A 24,997-nucleotide genomic window follows, 5' to 3' on the forward strand; every position below is an offset into this window, starting at 1 on the left:
GATGCCACTCTGCATTACCACTGAGCTAGTCTACAGCTAGGGACTGTGCCTCAGACTCAACAGTAAAGTGGGCTATCCTCAGAGCCTAGTGCCTGTGCTGCCTTGCACTTTGTTGTAGGGTACTTTTCCATTGGGATTTACACTCCAACAACCCAAAATAAAAATGTTTTTTTTTTGTGTGCTTTTTTTTGCCATGGTGCAGAGAGAGAAAAATGTAGTTTAATAGCTAATTTCATGCTATTTTACACATTTGCCATGAGACTGAAATAACATGTTGCTGTTTCAATGCTCAGTGATTCTTGTAAGATGAGGCAATCAACTGTTCCCCAAAACATATTCGTCTTAACAAAAGTGTAATATATTGATAGTATCAGCCATCACACCATGTAAAGGAACAAACTCCTCATTTTCTTCATAAAATACTAATCAAATGTTGGGTCCTTTGGCACTCCTATCTGGCACGTTTTTCTCCCGTACACAACCGGCAGGAAGCGGGGGAGACACGGTCTAACAAGCGATGTCGCTAGCTAGGTAGTTATCACATGGTGTCGCCCCAGCCTCCCGTCTGGTGTGCTTGCGGGGGGGCGACCGGTAGACAGTGTCCTTATCCCCCCTTTTCGTGCACTGTTTTCCCGCAGGTATGTTAACGACTGTGAGGGCAGGCGGGAGTGAAAACTCAGATAATACTTTTATTTCCCTTTTGACACACATTCAAAAGAGTGCAGAAACGCCCCGAATTATGGGCTGCAGTTACACACTATTGGAATCGGTTTAGCTACTGCCACTGGTTCTGACTAGAGGAAGTACGGCCAGAGATAATAGAAAAGCAGGAGATACGAATTCCAGCGGAAATGGGATGCAAAAATATACAGTAATAACGCTCCGCCCAGCAGGCTGTCGATCAATCGCGTTCACGTTGTCATGTTGCGTCACGCAATCCATTCTAAAAGTCAAAGAGTAATTCTATGATTTTGAAATTTGTGGCTATTGATGATATCTGCGTTTTCTGTGAAAAAGAAGAATCTGTCTCCCTTATTCTTTGAATGTAAATTTGTGTCAGAATTTTGGGAAAACCTTGCAAAGTACTTATGAACACTGCCTATAATTTTAACATAAAATATATAATATGTTACTATTGCAATGATAACAAAACCACGGAAATTATTGTTAATTTTTTAATTATTGTTGCCAAATACTTTATACACAAACAAAAAATCCAAAATTCTATACCAAAATTACCAATTTTTCTGATTGAGTTTAATTATCTTATTTGAACACAACCCCTAGTGAATAACAACAATAATAACATCTTCATTAATCATTATAATAAGATATTTTCAGAGTGAATATAATTGCACTTAAATTGTTTATTTTTTGTATTTGATTTGTATTTATATTTTTTTGTATGTTTGAGCATTGTTAATACCTGTGTTTTGTTTGCTAGACATGTTTGATGTAGCAATGTAAGTTGATTTTTGTATTACGAATAAAATAAATAAAAAAATGTAAGAGTATGAGTCGAGAAACTTGCCTATTTTATTCGGAAGTACGTTATGTGACGATTTCAAAGTCAAAAAGACATTACAGAGGACAAGTTACGTATCTTAAATGTTGGATTTTGTTGTTGCAATGTGTTGCTTCTTGTTCACGCAATTCGTGCAAGTAATGGGTTTTGGTGCTTGGCGCCCAATTGACTCCCATTGAAGCAGAGAATTTCTTACCCACAATCCACCGCGTGGCACATTGACTACGTACAGTGGGCGTTAATACGAGTCCAATGGAGTTTCCCATCTCCTTTAAAAGTATATATGTGACGGCTAGTCACAGCATAGCTAGCTTGGCTACTTGTGTCTCAGTCAGGTATGTTTTTCTAGTACTCAGTGTTTTTAATTTTCCTGGAAAGTAATAGTTATTACTTGTTAGTTGACAAGTGTATATACATATGGTTTGGAATTGTTTGTTGAGACAGATTTTTGTTGTTGTTGCTGTCCGTCGGAAATGCTAATTAACTTGTGCTAAGCTAACGGTAGCTATTCATCTAGCTACCTAGTTTCATCTAGTTAGCTAACGTTAGCTAGCTAACTCTTTCGTCTTCACTCTTTGTTATTGAGTTTTTGCCTGACCCAAGGTTTTTAAGGGAAAGCCTAAGATACGTTTGTAAAGTAAAATGTTGTCTTTTCAAACGAAGCGTTTTGATTGTTTTAACATTGTCGTAATGAACTAACAGCTTTTGTTGACATATGTGGGCACAACTATGTAAACATCACTAGCTAACTAACTATAGTCTGTGGCTGGCGTGAAAGTTTTCATGCTATTTGCACTCAACCTTTACCACCAAATACTTTTATTATATTAAGTTAACAAGACAACTAGGTCAATAATCATTTTCTGAATCATTTCCGATTAGAAGGATACAGGCACATTTTGAATGGTTTCATACAGTAAGTAGCACTGTTCTCTCAATCAATAACCTGTATATTATCTGTCTATGATGTTGTGTCCCAAGCCTAAGACCTGAAACACAATGTCTCGTATCTCCTGTGTCTACAGTGTTGGGAATGCAGCCACCACTCCCACCGGATACAGTCAGAGAGCTGGTGTGTTCCTGTCTTCACAGGGACCCAGTAGCCGCTGATCTGAGATGCAGCCTGTTTGTGGCAGCTGCTCAGAACTACAAGCGGGACTCAGTTCTCAGACCCTATCCCCCCAGATACATCCGAGACGGAGACACCAAGGAGTTTGATGAGCTGGTGAGGAATTGGACAGGACAGAAAACACTGATATTTTCCATATCAAAGATGAGGCTTGACTTATAATTCAAACCTTCAGGTACAGGCTCTCTGCCTAAAAGTCAAGCATATTATTCACCATCACTGTGCACCTGTCCTACACCTGTTCTGTGTTATAGCTGAGTCTACTGGTTATTGTCTGGGTCGTGTTCATTAGAGCATACAACAGAAAATGTTTTAGAATCTTTTGCAGTGAAAAATTAAATGTAGCATTTCTTATTTCTTAAGTCTAGTTAGTGCCTCTGTTTCAGTCAGTTTTCTTACATTTGGTGCCTAATGAACTTGACACTGCTCATGTTCCTTCCCAGCTGTCAGATGTCAGCAGTTTGCCTGGTGTGAGGGAGCTGGTGAGACTGAGACCTGGTGAAGCTGACCATCATCTGGCCCTCACACACTGGGTTCTCTCCTCCAAGAGCTTCGCTGTGAAAACACTACAGAAAGACGAGGTAAAGGCAATAATATCTCAAAAGAAAAGTGTGCAGGATACACACTGCACTCGACAGATGTCCTTTCCACTGCCTTCTTCTCTGCCCTCCAATAGTATGCCAAGCTGTGTAACCTGACGGAGAGTGAGGGGATCTCCACGCCTGTTCCAGACTTCCTGTTTGAGCTGGAGTACTGCGACCAGATGAACGCCAAGTTTGAGAAGACACGGGCGGGACGCGACCTCTTCTATGCATTCCACGGCAGCCGACTGGAGAACTTCCATTCTATCATCCACAACGGACTACACTGCCACCTCAACAAGGTCAGTTAATGTGACAGTAAGATGGCAGCTTCCAGTCCTGTGATGACTGTAATGGTCCTTATATTTCTTTGGGGTTCCCAGTAGCCCTGCTTGAGTATATATTTTCAGATTGATGATTTTTTTTTTTTTTGGTTGGTTGATGAATAATTCCACAGATAATTGCTATGTTTAGACAAAAGCCAGTATTAGCTACACAAAAGGAATGGACTTGCATTTCTGACAGACTTGTTTTTTTTGGGGGGGGGTGATTTCTTGACAGACGTCGTTGTTCGGAGAGGGCACCTACCTCACCAGTGACCTCAGCATGGCGGTCCTCTACAGTCCCCATGGCAACGGTTGGCGTGACAGTCTCCTGGGACCGTTGCTAAGCTGTGTCGCCGTGTGTGAGGTCATCGACCACCCAGACGTTAAGTGCCAGGTGAAGAGGAAAGGTCAGAGCTTTGTCCAGAACGTTTACACAACACTCTTTATTTACTTAGGCACCCGGAGTCTCCTCTAGTCCCCTCTATCCATAACAGTTCTCTTGGTGTTTGCCTCTTTTTTTATTATTTTTATTTCACCTTTATTTAACCAGGTAGGCTAGTTGAGAACAAGTTCTCATTTGCAACTGCGACCTGGCCAAGATAAAGCATAGCAGTGTGAACAGACAACACCGAGTTACACATGGAGTAAACAATAAACAAGTCAATAACACAGTAGAAAAAAAGGGGAGTCTATATAAAATGTTTTCAAAAGGCATGAGGAGGTAGGCGAATAATTACAATATTGCAGATTAACACTGGAGTGATAAATGATCAGATGCTACAGATGGGTGTTGCCATCGTGACCAGTGAACTGAGATAAGGCGGAGCTTTACCTAGCATGGCCTTGTAGATGACCTGGAGCCAGTGGGTCTGGCGACGAATATGTAGCGAGGGCCAGCCGACTAGAGTATACAAGTCGCAGTGGTGGGTAGTATAAGGTGCTTTAGTGACAAAACGGATGGCACTGTGATAAACTGCATCCAGTTTGCTGAGTGTTGGAAGCGATTTTGTAGATGACATCGCCGAAGTCGAGGATCGGTAGGATAGTCAGTTTTACTAGGGTAAGCTTGGCAGCGTGAGTGAAGGAGGCTTTGTTGCGGAATAGAAAGCTGACTCTTGATTTGATTTTCGATTGGAGATGTTTGATATGGGTCTGGAAGGAGAGTTTGCAGTCTAGCCAGACACCTAGGCTGTCCACATATTCAAGGTCGGAACCATCCAGTGTGGTGATGCTAGTCGGGCATGCGGGTGCAGGCAGCGATCGGTTGAAAAGCATGCATTTGGTTTTACTAGCGTTTAAGAGCAGTTGGAGGCCACGGAAGGAGTGTTGTATGGCATTGAAGCTCGTTTGGTTAAATAGCACAGTGTCCAATGACGGGCCGAAAGTATATAGAATGGTGTCGTCTGCGTAGAGGTGGATCAGGGAATCGCCCGCAGCAAGACCAACATCATTGATATATACAGAGAAAAGAGTCAGCCCGAGAATTGAACCCTGTGGCACCCCCATAGAGACTGCCAGAGGACCGGACAGCATGCCCTCCGGTTTGACACACTGAACTCTGTCTGCAAAGTAATTGGTGAACCAGGCAAGGCAGTCATCCGAAAAACCGAGGCTACTGAGTCTGCCGATAAGAATCTGGTGATTGACAGAGTCGAAAGCCTTGGCAAGGTCGATGAAGACTGCTGCACAGTACTGTCTTTTATCGATGGCGGTTATGATGTCGTTTAGTACCTTGAGTGTGGCTGAGGTGCACCCGTGACCGGCTCGGAAACCAGAGCGGAGAAGGTACGGTGGGATTCGAGATGGTCAGTGACCTGTTTGTTGACTTGGCTTTCGAAGACCTTAGATAGGCAGGGCAGGATGGATATAGGTCTGTAACAGTTTGGGTCCAGGGTGTCTCCCCCTTTGAAGAGGGATGACTGCAGCAGCTTTCCAATCCTTGGGGATCTCAGACGATATGAAAGAGGTTGAACAGGCTGGTAATAGGGGTTGCGACAATGGCGGCGGATAGTTTCAGAAATAGAGGGTCCAGATTGTCAAGCCCAGCTGATTTATACGGGTCCAGGTTTTGCAGCTCTTTCAGAACATCTGTTATCTGGATTTGGGTAAAGGAGAACCTGGAGAGGCTTGGGCGAGGAGCTGCGGGGGGGCCGGAGCTGTTGGCAGAGGTTGGAGTAGCCAGGCGGAAGGCATGGCCAGCCGTTGAGAAATGCTTGTTGAAGTTTTCGATAATCATGGATTTGTCGGTGGTGACAGTGTTCCCTAGCCTCAGTGCAGTGGGCAGCTGGGAGGAGGTGCTCTTGTTCTCAATGGACTTCACAGTTTCCCCAGAACTTTTTGGAGTTGGAGGATGCAGGATGCAGACTTCTGCCTGAAGAAGCTGGCCTTAGCTTTCCTGACTGACTGGCTGTATTGCTTCCTGACTTCCCTGAACAGTTGCATATCGCGGGGACTGTTCGATGCTATTGCAGTCCGCCACAGGATGTTTTTGTGCTGGTCGAGGGCAGTCAGGTCTGGAGTGAACCAAGGGCTGTATCTGTTCTTAGTTCTGCATTTTTTGAACGGAGCATGCTTATCTAAAATGGTGAGGAAGTTACTTTTAAAGAATGACCAGGCATCCTCAACTGACGGGATGAGGTCAATGTCCTTCCAGGATACCCGGGCCAGGTCGATTAGAAAGGCCTGCTCACAGGAGTGTTTTAGGGAGCGTTTGACAGTGATGAGGGGTGGTCGTTTGACTGCGGCACCGTAGCGGATACAGGCAATGAGGCAGTGGTCGCTGAGATCCTGGTTGAAGACAGCGGAGGTGTATTTGGAGGGCCAGTTGGTCAGGATGACGTCTATGAGGGTGCCCTTGCTTACAGCGTTAGGGTTGTACCTGGTGGGTTCCTTGATGATTTGTGTGAGATTGAGGGCATCTAGCTTAGATTGTAGGACTGCCGGGGTGTTAAGCATATCCCAGTTTAGGTGCACAACATCGACCTCATAACAAATGCGTGGACCGTGCAACAATGTCATGTCAACGATGGCTGCCTCTCAAAGTCCAGTAAATGTCAGTAATAATTTCCCTAAACCGGTTTCAGACTCGGAGACCATTGACCGTCAGCGCTCCAGAGCCAGGAACAGTGAAGGAGGAGAGGTCCCTCAGAAGTACTTTGTGGTCACCAACAATCAGCTGCTCCGAGTCAAATACCTGCTAGTGTACTCTCAGAGAAGACACCTGTCCAGGTTAGTACCTGCTAGTGTACTCTCAGAGAAGACACCTGTCCAGGTTAGTACCTGCTAGTGGACTCTCAGAGAAGACACCTGTCCAGGTTAGTACCTGCTAGTGGACTCTCAGAGAAGATTGCTGCAGCTTCCCTAACTCTGATCGGACCGGGTATGGATCCAACTAGGTCCTCTGGTCCATTTGGAACGGGTTTCTATGTTTAAAAAAAATCAAGCTGATATCTCAAAGTGCTGTACAGAAACCCAGCCTAAAACCCAAAACGGCAAGCAATGCAGGTGTAGAAGCACGGTGGCTAGGAAAAATTCCCCAGAAAGGCCAGAACTTAGGAAGAAACCTGGAGAGGAACCAGGCTATGTGGGGTGGCCAGTCCTCTTCTGGCTGTGCCGGGTAGAGATTATAACAGAACATAATATAATAATAATATATGCCATTTAGCAGACGCTTTTATCCAAAGCGACTTACAGTCATGTGTGCATACATTCTACGTATGGGTGGTCCCGGGAATCGAACCCACTACCCTGGCGTTACAAGCGCCATGCTCTACCAACTGAGCTACAGAAGGACCACATGGCCAAGATGTTAATAGATGACCAGCAGGGTCCAATAATACATCTAATTCATATGGGATCCGGATGGGAAAACCCCCAGTCCATTTGGGAACGGACCTGTGAAGGCATCGGCTGTAGACAGTATGGTGATAGTTGTATTCTCTTTGCTGCCCTCTTGGTGTTGTGGTGAGTTGCCAGTACATTAGCAGAACTGATAAACATTTCAACAGGATGACAGTTCTGTCACTGCTTTAGATTTTCTCTCGGATAGGACCATTTGACTTCTGTTGTGATTTTTTTTTTTTTTTTTAGACCTTTTTTTAGAGATAACTTGTGTGACGTGATTGTAATGTGATTTTTCTGATTTGTTTCCAGACATTCCCGGGGCAGGTCATGGCTGGTTAGACATCACTTTGCCATTATGATGAGTCTCTATCTGCTGCTACTCATCTTCATCGGTGCCTTCAACTCCACCACATTCCTCTCCTTCTGGAACAGGCTTTTCCGGTGACGTCACAATCGCAGGATCACACTCTTCTGGTGACGTCACAATGAAATCACCGGACCTCACTAATCACAGGACATGGTCTTCTGTTGCAATCACACGAGTCTCTGGTGCTTTCCTACTGCAGCCCCGGTTGGTCCAGCCTGAGGCTCTCTATAGGCTTATACCCCCAGTGTTTCCTGGGGAAATTGTTTCTCTTTTCCATCCTTAGGGCTGACATTAAGGACTTGTTGAACTTGACACTGCTCTTCCCATCTCTGAATATTCAAACCGTTTCTTATGAGAAGGAATAGTTCATATATACATGGACCATTCTTGTCATTCATAGTGCCTTCCATAACAGAGAGACACCGACAGAGAGACAATCAGACAGATGGGCAAATAGGACATCAATATTATACACTATTTCCCTTTAATCTCTTTCCTGTCTTCCACCTCTTTGTATGTACAGTATAGGTGGTTATTACCACGAGGTCGACCGATTTAAATCGGAATGGCCGATTTAATTAGGGACGATTTCAAGTTTCCATAACAATCGTAAATCTGTATTTTTGGACACCAATTTTGTTTGAATTATTATTATTTTTTACACCTTTATTTAACAAGGCAAGTCAGTTAATGTCATAAGGTGTATGCACCAATTTGTAAGTCGCTCTGGATAAGAGCGTCTGCTAAATGACTTAAATGTAAATGTAAGTTAAGAACACAATCTTATTTTCAATGACGGCCTAGGAACGGTGGGTTAACTGCCTCGTTCAGGGCAGAACGACAGATTTTCACCTTGTCAGCTCGGGGGATCCATTCTTGCAACCTTACAGTTAACTAGTCCAACGCAATAACGACCTGCCTCTTGTTGCACTCCGAGCAGCCTGCCTTTTACAAGAATGCAGTAAGCCAAGGTAAGTTGCTAGCTACCATTAAACTTATCTTATAAAAAACAATCATTCATAATCACTAGTTTACTACACATGGTTGATGATATTACTAGATATTATCTAGCGTGTCCTGCGTTGTGTATAATCTTGACAGCATACAAGTATCTGACTGAGTGGTGGTAGGCAGAAGCAGGTGCGTAAACATTAATTCAAACAGCACTTCTGTGCGTTTTGCCAGCAGCTCTTCGTTGTGAGTCAAGCATTGTGCTGTTTATGACTTCAAACCTATCAACTCCCGAGACGAGGCTGGTGTAACCGAAGTGAAATGGCTAGCTAGTTAGCGCATGCTAATAGCTTTTCAAACGTCACTCGCTCTGAGACTTGCTCTGCATGGGTAACGCTGCCTCGAGGGTGGCTGTTGTCGTTGTGTTCCTGGGTCGAGCCCAGGTAGGGGCGAAGAGGGGGACGGAAGCTATACTGTTACACTGGCAATACTAAAGTGCCTATTAGAACATCCAATAGTCAAAGGTAAATGAAATACAAATGGTATAGAGGGAAATCGTCCTATAATTCCTATAACTACAACCTAAAACTTCTTACCTTGGAATATTGAAGACTCATGTTAAAAGGAACCACCAGCTTTCATATGTTCTCATGTTCTGAGCAAGGAACTGAAACGTTAGCTATTGCACTTTTACTTCTCCAACACTTTGTTTTTGCATTATTTAAACCAAATTGAACATGTTTCATTATTTATTTTGAGACTAAATTGATTTTATTGATGTATTATATTAAGTTAAAATAATTGTTCATTCAGTATTGCTGTAATTGTCATTATTACAAGTAAATAAAAATTGTCCGATTTAATCTGTATCGGGTTTTTTGGTCCTCCCAATAATCAGTATCTGCGTTAAAGATCATAATCGGTCGACCTCTAATTACCACCACTGGTTATAACACGCCAAGGCTGTTTCCACATGGTTATAACACCCCAAGGCTGCTTCCACATGGTTATTACCACCACTATGGTTATAACACCCTAAGGCTGCTTCCACATGGTTATTACCACCACTATGGTTATAACACGCCAAGGCTGTTTCCACATGGTTATAACACGCCAAGGCTGTTTCCACATGGTTATAACACGCCAAGGCTGTTTCCACATGGTTATAACATGCCAAGGCTGTTTCCACATGGTTATAACACGCCAAGGCTGTTTCCACATGGTTATAACACCCCAAGGCTGCTTCCACATGGTTATTACCACCACTATGGTTATAACACCCCAAGGCTGCTTCCACATGGTTATTACCACCACTATGGTTATAACACCCTAAGGCTGCTTCCACATGGTTATTACCACCACTATGGTTATAACACGCCAAGGCTGTTTCCACATGGTTATAACACCCCAAGGCTGTTTCCACATGGTTATAACACGCCAAGGCTGTTTCCACATGGTTATAACACGCCAAGGCTGTTTCCACATGGTTATAACACGCCAAGGCTGTTTCCACATGGTTATAACATGCCAAGGCTGTTTCCACATGGTTATAACACGCCAAGGCTGTTTCCACATGGTTATAACACGCCAAGGCTGTTTCCACATGGTTATAACACCCCAAGGCTGCTTCCACATGGTTATTACCACCACTATGGTTATAACACCCCAAGGCTGCTTCCACATGGTTATTACCACCACTATGGTTATAACACCCTAAGGCTGCTTCCACATGGTTATTACCACCACTATGGTTATAACACGCCAAGGCTGTTTCCACATGGTTATAACACCCCAAGGCTGTTTCCACATGGTTATAACACCCCAAGGCTGTTTCCACATGTTTATAACACCCCAAGGCTGTTTCCACATGGTTATAACATGCCAAGGCTGTTTCCACATGGTTATAACACCCCAAGGCTGTTTCCACATGGTTATAACACCCCAAGGCTGTTTCCACATGTTTATAACACCCCAAGGCTGTTTCCACATGGTTATAACACCCCAAGGCTGTTTCCACATGGTTATAACACCCCAAGGCTGTTTCCACATGGTTATAACACCCCAAGGCTGTTTTCACGGTCCTTCTGTAGCTCAGTTGGTAGAGCATGGCGCTTGTAACGCCAGGGTAGTGGGTTCGATTCCCGGGACCACCCATACGTAGACTGTATGCACACATGACTGTAAGTCGCTTTGGATAAAAGCGTCTGCTAAATGGCATATTATTATTATATTATATATATTAGTTATTACCACCACTATGGTTATAACACCCTAAGGCTGTTTCCACATGGTTATTACCACCACTATGGTTATAACACCCTAAGGCTGCTTCCACATGGTTATTACCACCACTATGGTTATAACACCCTAAGGCTGCTTCCACATGGTTATTACCACCACTATGGTTATAACACCCTAAGGCTGCTTCCACATGGTTATTACCACCACTATGGTTATAACACCCTAAGGCTGCTTCCACATGGTTATTACCACCACTATGGTTATAACTATGGGTTATTACCACCACTATGGTTATAACACCCTAAGGCTGCTTCCACATGGTTATTACCACCACTATGGTTATAACACCCTAAGGCTGCTTCCACATGGTTATTACCACCACTATGGTTATAACACCCTAAGGCTGGTTATAACACCCTTCCACATGGTTATTACCACCACTATGGTTATAACACCCTAAGGCTGCTTCCACATGGTTATTACCACCACTATGGTTATAACACCCTAAGGCTGCTTCCACATGGTTATTACCACCACTATGGTTATAACACCCTAAGGCTGCTTCCACATGGTTATTACCACCACTATGGTTATAACACCCTAAGGCTGTTTCCACATGGTTATTACCACCACTATGGTTATAACACCCTAAGGCTGTTTCCACATGGTTATTACCACCACTATGGTTATAACACCCTAAGGCTGTTTCCACATGGTTATTACCACCACTATGGTTATAACACCCTAAGGCTGTTTCCACATGGTTATTACCACCACTATGGTTATAACACCCTAAGGCTGTTTCCACATGGTTATTACCACCACTATGGTTATAACACCCTAAGGCTGTTTCCACATGGTTATTACCACCACTATGGTTATAACACCCTAAGGCTGTTTCCACATGGTTATTACCACCACTATGGTTATAACACCCTAAGGCTGTTTCCACATGGTTATTACCACCACTATGGTTATAACACCCTAAGGCTGTTTCCACATGGTTATTACCACCACTATGGTTATAACACCCTAAGGCTGTTTCCACATGGTTATTACCACCACTATGGTTATAACACCCTAAGGCTGTTTCCACATGGTTATTACCACCACTATGGTTATAACACCCTAAGGCTGTTTCCACATGGTTATAACACCCTAAGGCTGCTTCCACATGGTTATTACCACCACTATGGTTATAACACCCTAAGGCTGTTTCCACATGGTTATTACCACCACTATGGTTATAACACCCTAAGGCTGCTTCCACATGGTTATTACCACCACTATGGTTATAACACGCAACTTAGGATCAATAGGACAGTTACCCAGAGGACCAGTGGGACGGCCTTTAAGACTGTGTTCCGCTGATCTTTTGGTTTTAGTTTTCTCATTAATTTGACTATTTGGACACATAGCATGCCAACTGGGCCTGCTTCAATGATCCGGGCCACATAGTGTATTCCAATTATGGTAGCACACACAGGTTCCATTTTACCGTCTGTTCCGTTCTTCTCTATTGCACCTAGTTTACTTACTACAGTCATAGATGCAGCTAAGGCTTCTAAGCATAGACAGACCAAATAACATTTTGCTAATATTGTGTACATTCTCTGGATTAGTATTATCGGTACAACGGACAGCATTATTTTTTGTCCCATTGTTAACCCTAGTTAATGGCCACTAATGAATTGATAAATAGAGCAACCCAAGTTACTAAGCCATTATTATGCCTATTTTCCCAAAAACTACGAGAACTAATATTTGACAACAGCTGTTTTCCCATACCTGGTCAGTGAAGGGACTGCATGCCTCAGCCGAGGTGTCATGGTCAGTTTCGTTGGAAGTCATGGTAGAGGATATCTTTAAGTTTCACTGCCTAAAGATTCTGGTGGTTTATTTACGTTGTGTTGAGAGCAGGATGATTCTTTATCTCTGATCAGGAAGGTGTCGTGACCTGAGTTGTTCAGGGTTCACTTATGTAGTCACTTTTTGCCCCTTAAACTTGGGTCACATCCGTTCCTCTCGGGGTCATGAGCAGTACATCCTGTTCAACAGGAACTGCTGGTCCCTGTCTTCTAGGAGGATGCACTCTCTCATATACCAAGCTCCAGATGATCAGTCCTTTTAACAACCATCTGATCCCCTTGAAGATTGACCAGGTAATTGTTAGGGCCAGTTTACTTATTTTGACCAGTAGTTTAAACAGCCCTTTCCAAATTCTCTTGAACACTTTGGCTATCGGCATGCCTCATTTTTTTGCATACCCTAACGCTGCCATTATTGTGACATTTTCACCTAGGCTGTTGTTCCACTTAGTGTAATTAGTTCTGCTTTTTAGCTTTACATTGGGGAAACCTGGACACTCAGTTTCATTGGCTGTGTCACATTGTACCTGGATGCCCCATTTCTTTGTGTTTGTTCTAAATGTGATTAAGTCACTTTCACATTTTTTGTTGCTCTAGGTATTTTACTCTTCCTGTTTCTTTAGGTATTTTACTCTTCCTGTTTCTTTAGGTATTTTACTCTTCCTGTTTCTTTAGGTATATTACTTTTCCCATTTCTACATTTTCTTGATCGTATTTTAGGCCCAAATACAATCCTGATATGGTGGCGCTGGGGACGCCAACTATAATTAAAACATACTGACCCACCAGCATCATCCTGTCTTACATTCCCTATGCTTTGTTCTGTACTCCCCCAACTTCATATTTCCAGTGAAATATAAGAGGGAGAGCATCTTTTAGTTTATTTTTTAACTATTGGGTTTCTGGGTTTGGATAGGCCCTCTCCAGGGTCTGATCAAAATGCCAGTTTCACCCTAGCAAGGAATGATTTCTTAGGTGGGCTATATTCTCTTTTGAGTGCTGCCTTTTGTTTACCTTTTCCCTCTCCAGCAGCACTATCTCTACATATGTACTTGTGACAAGAGTAGACTCCTTCAGTTTTATACACGGGGTCCTGGGCTAAGTACAGCTGCCATCCTAGGCCTAACCTGTACCTTCTCCTGCCATCTCCATCATGGGGAGGGACATCATTTCCTCCAGTCATGGGGGTGATGAAGGTGAACATTTGTTCCTTTTCCATTGCTCTGCCCCAGTGTAGCTCTCTAACTGGCCTGCACTGACCTTCCCACCAACACCTTCTCATCCATCCAGGATGTTTGTTGGTTGTTGTCTAGGGGATATTTGTCCACCTGGTCCCAACCTGTGGACTCCAGAAGCACTCCATCCCAGGCTACACTAGGGTCTACTAGGATCCATTCACCTTGTCCCGTTTCCATCCAGGCCTGTCTGTTGACTCTGTCTATCCCATATCCATCACTAGGTCCCTCTCCAAGGTCCCTGTCTCTCAGATACTCATAGCTGGAGTTAAATTGGAACCTTTGACCTGTTAGAGCTGGGTCTGGACCTGCAGTTCCAGTGGGAATTGGCCAGAGTGGTGCTTCTATTCTAACTGGGGTTAAGAGGGCACTTCTGGTTAGTTTGACCTCTGTGACCCTCTGTCTGCGACATTCCAGGTAATCTTTGTCTGATATGTTTCCATATCTATCCCAGGCACACTGACACCCTCTGAGGTCCCAGGAACCATTAATGGTCCTTATGTCCAGTGCACAGTTGGACATGGTGTTGCAGTTGCACCTGCCACACGTCTGAACTCTTCCATACCTGCACCTATACTCTCCATCAGAGCACATCTCTAGTTGCCTGATGCTCAGCTCAGCGGGCCCTTCGTATTGCATATCGCCAGTGGGCTCATTGCATACGTCACAAGGGACACACTTCAGTCTGCTTGAGCCAGGTAGACCTGTCGGAACGCTTCTTTCCCGGACTACTCTTCCTGTGCTCCCTCCTTTGAGGCCCTAAAATGGTGTTTGGACTCCTCCTGACTTGGAGGCCTGCTCTGCACTCTAGGAGGTATTTCCAGTCTGGTACTATTGCAGAGGAAATACTTTCCTAAGTTGTGCTATGTCAACTGTTCTTCCACAAGAAGTATTAGCGATTATTATTTCCTCAATAATATGTTTTTTACCGTATTTCTTTGGTATTACCAGGTCACTGTTGTCTGCCGCTGGATTTTTTCTAATCCTGATCCAGTCTCCTACCTTTAAAACACAAGGTAGAGGGGTAGACTGGGGATTAGGAATATCCACCGTACTATTTTGTCCTGGTAATCCCATTAACTCTCTTGGACTAGGCCCTGAACTGGTTGGGGTGCTACTTAACTCTATGTATGCTTGCACTAGCTTTGGTCCCCAATCTTTGTCCGCTCTCCACAACCCCAAAGTTGTTTTGAGTTTGCCAATGGTCCTCTCTGCACACCCATTTGCTTGAGGTGTGTAGGGAGGTGAGAAAGTGTGCTTTACTCTCCTCTGGGTGCACCATTCCTCTACCTTTTTGTTTTTATACTGACGTCCTTCGTCAGTCCTGATCGATTGAAACCGTCCTAGGGTCAAAGTCAAAAGGTTAAGCATTGTCAACACAGGCAGAGCATTGCATGTTTTCGCTGTGTGTACCATTGTGTAGCCCGTTGCCATGCACACCGCTACTATAGCATACCTATGTCCCAGTACCGTAGCACTTTTCATGGGACCCATAGTCTCTAATGCTATTTGACTCCAGGGCGTGCATGTTTTGATGTGTTGATCAGACACTCTTCCTAGATTACTAGGCTTTTGCTCTTGACAGGTAATGCACTGCTGGCACACCAGTTTGGCCTCTACTGGGTCAAATTCAATCTGGTCCTGTCTAAGACACTTCATAAAGATTTTGGGACCTAGATGTCCCCAATCTATGTGTAACGCCTTGAGTTAGTCTGCTAAAGTTTTGTAGAGAATTATTCTGCCCATCTGGACTAGTTCATCTACTTCCCTGTTGCCTTGTTGATTGAAGTCAGCTTCCTTTCCTCCCCCATCTACTGTGTGGGCTTTTTGGTGACTGACAACAATATCCATTCAATCCATTAACTCATGGATCTTTCTCCCCTCTCCTTTGTGCTGAAGTGTTTCGTTATTAGCACTTCTGTAACCATTGTTCTGCCATATCTTTTTGTCAGAAGTCATGGCCTGGGCACTGTAGTAACTGTCTGTAACCAGTTCTATTCTCTTTAGATTGGATGTGGAACAGTGTAGCAGTGCTTCCATTATGGCCATGACTTCTGCTTTCTGGGCAGTGCCTGCTATTTCTTGTTTCCTTTTTTTATGAGTTTCGCCAGTGGCTTTGTTTTTTACAATAAAACCCCACTTGGTTATTCCTGTTTTCTCACTTCCATCCGTGAACACTACTATGTCCCTAGGTTTACCCTCCTTTGATTTCACCTTGACTGTTGTAGGTCCTGGTCCTGGTTCATCAGTGTCCCATCCTTGGTCACTGATGAACATAACTCCTTTGGTGGCATGTACGTTCCTCCACTTATCCCAAGTGGTGGTTGTAATACCTACCATTTTTTTAGTATGGTTAGTGGCCCATAGCTCATTTAGTTCTGTGTCTTTTATGATTATGGCCTGTCCTTGGGCAAGGGACACTATTTTGTTCCAGTATAACTCTAGCAGGGCCATTTTAGCCCCTGCACTGGAGTACTTCATGATGGGCCCCTTCAACTGTTTGCTGTAACATTTGATTGTTTTGGGAGAGAGTTCGTTTGATATCCAAATGTAACCGTCTCTTTCCACCTCTAGCCCTTCTAGTTTAAGGCATAGCCAGAGCGGTAGTGTCGGATCTCTGGGCTCATTCTCCTGAGCCTCCAAGGCCATCACTTTCAAGTTCTCCCATGATTCTTCCATCTTTTTGTCCCAATTAATGGGTTGTCTACCATATTCTTTGTGTGACATGTCTCTTTGGTGATCTTCTCTAGTTATGCCTCTATAGCAATGCTTAGCTACTCTGCTATAGCCCGGTATGTGGTCTCTAATATACACTAGTTTACCTAGGCATTTCTGCATCTCATTCACTGTTTGTGGCTTGCTGAGCTCTGCTACTTTTTCAAATACATTTTGGCTTGCGGTGATTCCAGTGCCTATAGTGAAACCGAGAAAGTTCACTTCCTCTCGACCTATTTGGCTCTTTGTCAAGTTCAGTTTCATGCCTGCCCTGTTGAGTCTGTCTAGGGCTGCTATTACTGCCTCTGTGTGTTCTGACTCTCTCTATTTGGTCTGGAACCAAAAAATGGTTCATATTTATGACTCCCCTTACTTAGTTATTTAGCGTCCAATAAACTGAGGAGATTTTCTTCACCTTGTAGCATATTTATCCGCAAGTGGTTTATTATTTTCATTTATTTTTTAAAGTCCATCCTGAAATTTTAGGTGTCCACTCTTTGCATTATTTATTAAAGTCCCATTCCCCTACTCCTGTGTCAGTGTCTAACTGACCTAATACATTTGCACATGGGCCACTATCTGTCTCAGCTCTTTCAATGTAGTTATGTCTATGTTTAACTTCCTCTTAACTGCTGCTTTTAATGGCTGTGGTTTAAAACCGGCCTTTTTCGCTCCGCATCTGCTTCCTGTTGCCACAGCTAATACTGACAGTACCAGATATGGTCTAAATATTGACTGACTGTCTCACTGTTTACACTAATGCATTTTATAGAACTTAACATTTTTATGTAGATAATTATATAGTTCAACTTAATTAACCCGATACTCTCAATGACCCTGGGTCACAACAGATGCCATATATTCTTGTAATCTTTTTACTATTTGAAGACAAACCTTCAAATGATTAGATAAGGCCAAAACGCTGCTAAACATAGCATATGTTTTCTGTACTAATGAAATCTCTCTTTCGGGAGTCCACTGTATTTTATCTAACAGTAACCTGGGTTAATCTTAACTCAGTCTCATCAATAATTGTATATATGTTGCGTAGTATGTGATCCATTACCTACAGTACTTTATTATCCCTAAGAACTGCAACATATTTATTTTCATAATTAAATTTAATGCTTATAAAATCACTCTTTTTCTAACTTCATCTTCTTTCTGCCCTGTTGGTTTAAAATATACCCTAAATATTTAACATAAATCTTCCTGCATGGCTCTCAACATTACACTAGTGTCTCCTAGATTCGTTGGAGTCCCGTCTTGTAGCAGGGCCAATGCCATGGGGTACCAGGGCTGTGCATAGAAGGCCACTTTGCCACAATACACACTTACATCCTCTGGCCCTCTTCTTTTTCTGGAATGACCTTTAATTAGAACCCAATTTCGTATTACTACGAGGTCTGCCTGCCTTAACGGCGCTGAAAATAATTCACTCTTGTTTACATATCTTCACCTTGGGGTTTATATAAATTTCATATTTAGTTATAAACTCTGTAATATTTTATAGTTTCCTCAGGGATTTTTTACTCAAAGAGTAGATAAGAGCGTCTGCTAAATGACTTAAATGTAGACTCTAACCCGCCATTGCTCTTTTACCTTGAGATTGTATTTAGATGTCCTATTTAGTTATAAACTCTATAGTACTTTCTTATTTCTCAAGGATTTTCCCTCAAAGAACGCCCATAGTGACACTTACGCACTATGTTAGCTTTACTTTCCCAAGGAAATAATACAATTATTTGTTATACACTTTGAATAGAGACTGGTGTCATTTTATAATTAATTTCCACCTGTTTCAACAATTTCTAGTGAAGTTGATCAGTCTTCACGGGGAATTCTTAGGATTCAGGGCTATTTGCCTAATCCTGTTATTGGAGGGGCCGTCTGTTCCCTCTTGGTCAGCGGCCCCAGGGTATTCCTGGTACACACATTGCGAGCCTAGTGCTGGGTTGACCTGCCGTTTGCCTGCGTATCATTTCCTGTTCTGTACCATTATTTTCTACTCTACTTTGCTCCTCATGAGCTGCCGTAGTATCTATGGTAGTTGCCATTTAGTGTTCTTTTCTGGAATTTTTTATCATCTCAGAAAGTTTGCCTTCCTTCTATTCCCAGAAGATGTTTTATGGCTGTCTGGTCTACCGCTCTAAGTTTAACCCATGGTAGATCCGGTAAGACGAAACGTACTGCCGTAGCCATATCTCTAACTCTTTAAAGATACCTACTTTAGTAAGTTGTTTGGAAATAGAGCACTGGTAGGGGCCGTTAACTCAGGTAGTAGTAGAGTCTTATATAGAGGTGTGGGGCCCCACGTTGGGCGCCATGTGTCGCGATACGAAACCTTCAGCCCCGCCCCTTGGCCGGCAGTGGGGCTGCTAGAGGTGGTTAGCGTCCCGTTCCCTGGATTGGACAGGGCACTATAGGTTATCTCGGTATAACCAGGACCGCTCGCGTAGCCCTGCCTCTCTTAATATATCGAAGCGTTGTCCGCGTAGAGAGGTATTTTGCCTTGTCACTCTCAACGGTCTAGCTCTAGCTGGGATGTGTGAACCCCACCTTTATCCTCTAGACTCTTTGTTTCACCACTAATTGGTCCTTGAGTTATTATTAAGCACTAGTCCTACCAGTCTCTATATGATTTCCCTGTGGTTGAGTGTTTCCCCTCTGTGATGTATCTAGTTTAAAGTGTGAAGACCTTTAGTCAACTTAGTCTCACTACTCTGCCCGTCGGCTATGTATCGCTTGGAAAATAAAACTTAGATAGATCGATAAGACAATTAAATGAATCACTACTGGACACACCTTCCTCTTTGTCTTTTAATAGTAACTCATTCTGTCAGAGTACTGATCCCCGTTTCCAGTGTCCCGGTAGCGGGGAGTGTCAGAGTTGTTATCTCCCGTGCCGTTAACTGTCTTTGAGAGAACCGTTTACTCGGGACAAAATAAGACTACCGTTTATTTTTGAAAACACTCTGTTTTTTGTCTTTTACAATCAAACACACTTCAAAATACACAATTGTTACTCGGTCACACACAGCGTTAATCAAAAACATGCAATTGCCTTAATGCTCTATAAAATGCCTGGTACAATGATAACACTTATCTCTATATTAAATACTTGTTATAGTTATTTAATTACCTTTGAGAGATGATGAGGAGACCCACGAGATCAGGAGCAGAGTTTCAATCGGTCTTTTTGAGTTCTTTTTGAATTTAGTTGGTAGCGACTCCCCTCTACTGGCTGAGAGGTTGACTTGAAGTCGGTGGTTTACTAAATTTAGAGATTCAAGTTAGACTGGAGAGATCAGAGGTTCTCTGCTGAGCTACCGCAGTGTCTGTGGCGAGAAATACCTAGCCGGGATGAGGAGCTCAATCAATTAAGATATTTTGCATCCTGATTCTGCCAGGCGAAAGGCACTCTGACGACAAAACTACTGTCCAATAGCTAAACGGCAAGAGCCCAAGTTCCAGCAAATTAGAATCTACAAGTGATTTGAGTCAGGTGGCAAATTACCCGAAGTCAAATGGTTGTCTAAATGAATTTAAGAAGTCAGCGCCAAAGTAATGGCAAATGTCTCTTTATATACCTTTTGATTCTCTGCACCCGATCTGCTGCTCCTCCCATTCCCTCAGAGCAGAGAGGGTGATGACATATCTTACAACAGGAAATACTTTTCTTACAGTGCATATATGGGCCTCTGGTTATGACAGAGCCCATTACTCTAGCAACAATGAGGAAACACTTTTCTTACAGTGCGCATATGGGCCTCTGTTTATGACAGTGCCCTCACTCTATCAGCAATGAGTCTATCAGCTGTTCCCATTCAGAGGTGTCACTTGAGGCAGAGGGTGATTCTTCCTGACACCAGTCGGGTTCAGTAGTTGGTTGGCTTGAGTCGTCTTCTGGTGGCTTTGCCCAATCCGGTATTTCAGTAGGCGAGGTCATCTCTGTCTCTACCCTTGGTGAGTAAGACAGGGGAAGAGGACCAGGAGGTAGATCCATTTGGCGTTTTACTACAGACTAGGTGCAGTGCTACTGCAAGAAGGAAAGCCCATCGGCTACGTTTCCAAATCTCTCACAGACGGAAATCAACTACGCTCAAATCGAAAAGGAGCTCTACGCCATTCTGTTCTGATGTAGACGTTTCCATCAGTACATATATGGATGACAACTCATTGTGGAATCCGACCACAAGCCCCTTGAGTCAATCATGAGGAAACCACATGCGGCTTCCCTGCCAAGGCTACAGAGAATGATCCTTCAACTACAAAAATACGACTTCACAATCACTCACCGTCCCTGTTGCTGACACACTCTCCAGGAAGTTTCTTACCTACAGTGGGGAGAACAAGTATTTGATACACTGCCGATTCTGCAGGTTTTCCTACTTACAAAGCATGTAGAGGTCTGTAATTTTTTATCATAGGTACACTTCAACTGTGAGAGACGGAATCTAAAACAAAAATCCATAAAATCACATTGTATGATTTTTAAGTAATTCATTTGCATTTTATTGCATGACATAAGTATTTGATCACCTACCAACCAGTAAGAATTCCGGCTCTTACAGACCTGTTAGTTTTTCTTAAAGGCCCCCTCCTGTTCTCCACTCATTACCTGTATTAACTGCACCTGTTTGAACTCGTTACCTATATAAAAGACACCTGTCCACACACACAATCAAACAGACTCCAACCTCTCCACAATGGCCAAGACCAGGGAGCTGTGTAAGGACATCAGGAATAAAATTGTAGACCTGCACAAGGCTGGGATGGGCTACAGGACAATCGGCAAGCAGCTTAGTGAGAAGGCAACAACTGTTGGCGCAATTATTAGAAAATGGAAGAAGTTCAAGATGACGGTCAATCACCCTCGGTCTGGGGCCCCATGCAAGATCTCACCTTGTGAGGCCTCAATGATCATGAGGAAGGTGAGGGAACAGCCCAGAACTACACGGCAGGACCTGGTCAATGACCTGAAGAGAGCTGGGACCACAGTCTCAAAGAAACCCATTAGTAACACACTACGCCGTCTGCTGTTTCCTGAAGTCCACAATCATCTCCTTAGTTTTGTTGACGTTGAGTGTGAGGTTATTTTCCTGACACCACACTCCGAGGGCCCTCACCTCCTCCCTGTAGGCCGTCTCGTCGTTGTTGGTAATCAAGCCTACCGCTGTTGTGTCATCCGCAAACTTGATGATTGAGTTGGAGGCGTGCGTGGCCACACAGTCGTGGGTGAACAGGGAGTACAGGAGAGTGCTCAGAACGCACCCTTGTGGGGCCCCAGTGTTGAGGATCAGCGGGGAGGAGATGTTGGTACCTACCCTCCCCACCTGGGGGCGGCCCGTCAGGAAGTCCAGTACCCAGTTGCACAGGGCGGGGTCGAGACCCAGGGTCTCGAGCTTGATGACGAGCTTGGAGGGTACTATGGTGTTGAATGCCGAGCTGTAGTCGATGAACAGCATTCTCACATAGGTATTCCTCTTGTCCAGATGGGTTAGGGCAGTGTGCAGTGTGGTTGAGATTGCATCGTCTGTGGACCTATTTGGGCGGTAAGCAAATTGGAGTGGGTCTAGGGTGTCAGGTAGGGTGGAGGTGATATGGTCCTTGACTAGTCTCTCAAAGCACTTCATGATGACGGAAGTGAGTGCTACGGGGCTGTAGTCGTTTAGCTCAGTTACCTTAGCTTTCTTGGGAACAGGAACAATGGTGGCCCTCTTGAAGCATGTGGGAACAGCAGACTGGTATAGGGATTGATTGAATATGTCCGTAAACACACTGGCCAGCTGGTCTGCGCATGCTCTGAGGGCGCGGCTGGGGATGCCGTCTGGGCCTGCAGCCTTGCGAGGGTTAACAGGTTTAAATGTCTTACTCAACTCGGCTGCAGTGAAGGAGAGACCACATGTTTTTGTTGCAGGCCGTGTCAGTGGCACTATATTGACCTCAAAGCGGGCAAAAAAGTTATTTAGTCTGCCTGGGAGCAAGACATCCTGGATCCCTTCACTGGGCTGGATTTCTTCTTGTAGTCCGTGATTGACTGTAGACCCTGCCACATGCCTCTTGTGTCTGAGCCGTTGAATTGAGATTCTACTTTGTCTCTGTACTGACGCTTAGCTTGTTTGATAGCCTTGCGAAGGGAATAGCTGCACTGTTTGTATTCGGTCATGTTATCAGACACCTTGCCCTGATTAAAAGCAGTGGTTCACGCGAATGCTGCCATCAATCCACGGTTTCTGGTTAGGGAATGTTTGAATCGTTGCTATGGGAACGACATCTTCACCGCACGTTCTAATGAACTCGCACACCGAATCAGCGTATTCGTCAATATTGTTATCTGACGCAATACGAAACATATCCCAGTCCACGTGATGGAAGCAGTCTTGGAGTGTGGAGTCAGCTTGGTCGGACCAGTGTTGGACAGACCTCAGCGTGGGAGCCTCTTGTTTAAGTTTCTGTCTGTAGGCAGGGATCAACAAAATGGAGTCGTGGTCAGCTTTTCCGAAAGGGGGGCGGGGCAGGGCCTTATATGCGTCGCGGAAGTTAGAGTAACAATGATCCAAGGTTTTTCCACCCCTGGTTGCGCAATCGATATGCTGATAAAATTTAGGGAGTCTTGTTTTCAGATTAGCCTTGTTAAAATCCCCAGCTACAATGAATGCAGCCTCCGGATAAATGGTTTCCAGTTTGCAAAGAGTTAAATAAAGTTCGTTCAGAGCCATCGATGTGTCTGCTTGGGGGGGGGGATATATACGGCTGTGATTATAATCGAAGAGAATTCTCTTGGTAGATAATGCGGTCTACATTTGGTTGTGAGGAATTCTAAATCAGGTGAACAGAAGGATTTGAGTTCCTGTATGTTTCTTTCATCACACCATGTCTCGTTAGCCATAAGGCATACGCCCCCGCCCCTCTTCTTACCAGAAAGATGTTTGTTTCTGTCGGCGCGATGCGTGGAGAAACCCGTTGGCTGCACCGCCTCGGATAGCGTCTCTCCAGTGAGCCATGTTTCCATGAAGCAAAGAACGTTACAGTCTCTGATGTCCCTCTGGAATGCTACCCTTGCTCGGATTTCATCAACCTTGTTGTCAAGAGACTGGACATTGGCAAGAAGAATGCTAGGGAGTGGTGCACGGTGTGCCCGTCTCTAGAGTCTGACCAGAAGACCGCCTCGTTTCCCTCTTTTTCGGAGTCGTTTTTTTGGGTCGCTGCATGGGATCCATTCCGTTGTCCTGTTTTGAAAGGCAGAACACAGGATTCACGTCGCGAAAAACATATTCTTGGTCGTACTGATGGTGAGTTGACGCTGATCTTATATTCAGTAGTTCTTCTCGACTGTATGTAATGAAACCTAAGATTACCTGGGGTACTAATGTAAGAAATAACACGTAAAAAAACTAACTGCATAGTTTCCTAGGAACACGAAGCGAGGCGGCCATCTGTCAGCACCGGAAGTAAACTTATGTCATGCAATAAAATGCAAATGAATTACTTAAATCATACAATGTGATTTTCTGGATTTTTGTTTTAGATTCCGTCTTTCACAGTTGAAGTGTACTTATGATTTCAGAAAATACAGGCCTCTACATGCTTTGTAAGTTGGAAAACCTGCAAAATCGTCAGTGTATCAAATACTTGTTCTCCCCACTGTACATCAGATAACATGGACTGCCACTCATACAGGTAAAGACACCAGTACATAACTTACACACATTTCAGAGTTCATACTGTATATTGTTATTGTGTATATATTTCCAAACAACCATTTTATTTTTTTAACAACTTTATTACTTAGCTATTTGTGGATATTTTTGTTTAGGAGAGCCTGCAAGTAATCATTTCACTGTACCGTTTACACCCTGTATCCTGCGCACGTGACAAATAAACTTTGATTTGATGATCAACTCACCCTTCATATCAGCTGTCATAGTCAATAGAATAGGTGACTGACTTGACCAACACTATCTATTCATCATTGACATTGACTATTTTCATTTTTGGAAAAATAACGTTCCCGTAGTAAACGGGATATTTCGTCAGGACAAGATGCTAGAATATGCATATAATTGACAGCTTGGGATAGAAAATAGAAAGAAAAAAGTTTCCAAAACTGTAAAAATATTGTCTGTGAGTAAAACAGAACTGATGTTGCAGGCGAAAGCCTGAGAAAAAATCCAATCTGGAAGTGCCTCATGTTTTGAAAGCGCTGCGTTCCA

The 24,997-nt window shown here is 43.7% G+C and overlaps 2 protein-coding genes across 5 annotated transcripts in view; one reads left to right on the plus strand and one right to left on the minus strand.

Annotated features, from left to right (window-relative positions):
* The window catches only part of LOC118375417 (secretory carrier-associated membrane protein 5), a 37,622-nt gene extending 16,556 nt beyond the window's left edge, over positions 1–21,066 (minus strand). The window contains exon 1 of one of the 2 annotated variants that reach the window (XM_052466694.1): positions 19,924–21,066. The gene's annotated coding sequence lies outside the window, so the exon portion shown is untranslated. Of the gene's footprint in view, positions 1–3,053; positions 3,077–19,923 lie in introns of those variants that run through there. The other variant, XM_035761971.2, reaches the window with a different exon arrangement.
* On the plus strand, positions 1,320–9,585 carry LOC118375416 (protein mono-ADP-ribosyltransferase PARP16-like). 3 transcript variants are annotated; one of them, XM_052466685.1, is made up of 7 exons: positions 1,320–1,860; positions 2,551–2,750; positions 3,098–3,235; positions 3,331–3,537; positions 3,797–3,968; positions 6,645–6,789; positions 7,714–9,585. In XM_052466685.1, the coding sequence occupies exons 2-7, from the start codon at positions 2,559–2,561 to the stop codon at positions 7,847–7,849; spliced, it is 990 nt and encodes a 329-aa protein (XP_052322645.1). In that variant the 5' UTR covers positions 1,320–1,860; positions 2,551–2,558; the 3' UTR covers positions 7,850–9,585. The 3 variants fall into 3 exon arrangements, with proteins under 3 accessions (XP_052322645.1, XP_052322646.1, XP_052322644.1); XM_052466686.1 differs by lacking the exon at positions 1,320–1,860 and adding an exon at positions 2,408–2,441 and having other exon boundaries at positions 3,797–3,955; positions 7,714–7,863; XM_052466684.1 differs by lacking the exon at positions 1,320–1,860 and adding an exon at positions 2,414–2,441.
* Positions 21,067–24,997: the final 3,931 nt, after the last annotated feature.

Source organism: Oncorhynchus keta, chromosome 17, assembly GCF_023373465.1.
Source record: "Oncorhynchus keta strain PuntledgeMale-10-30-2019 chromosome 17, Oket_V2, whole genome shotgun sequence".
Lineage (NCBI taxonomy): Eukaryota > Metazoa > Chordata > Actinopteri > Salmoniformes > Salmonidae > Oncorhynchus > Oncorhynchus keta.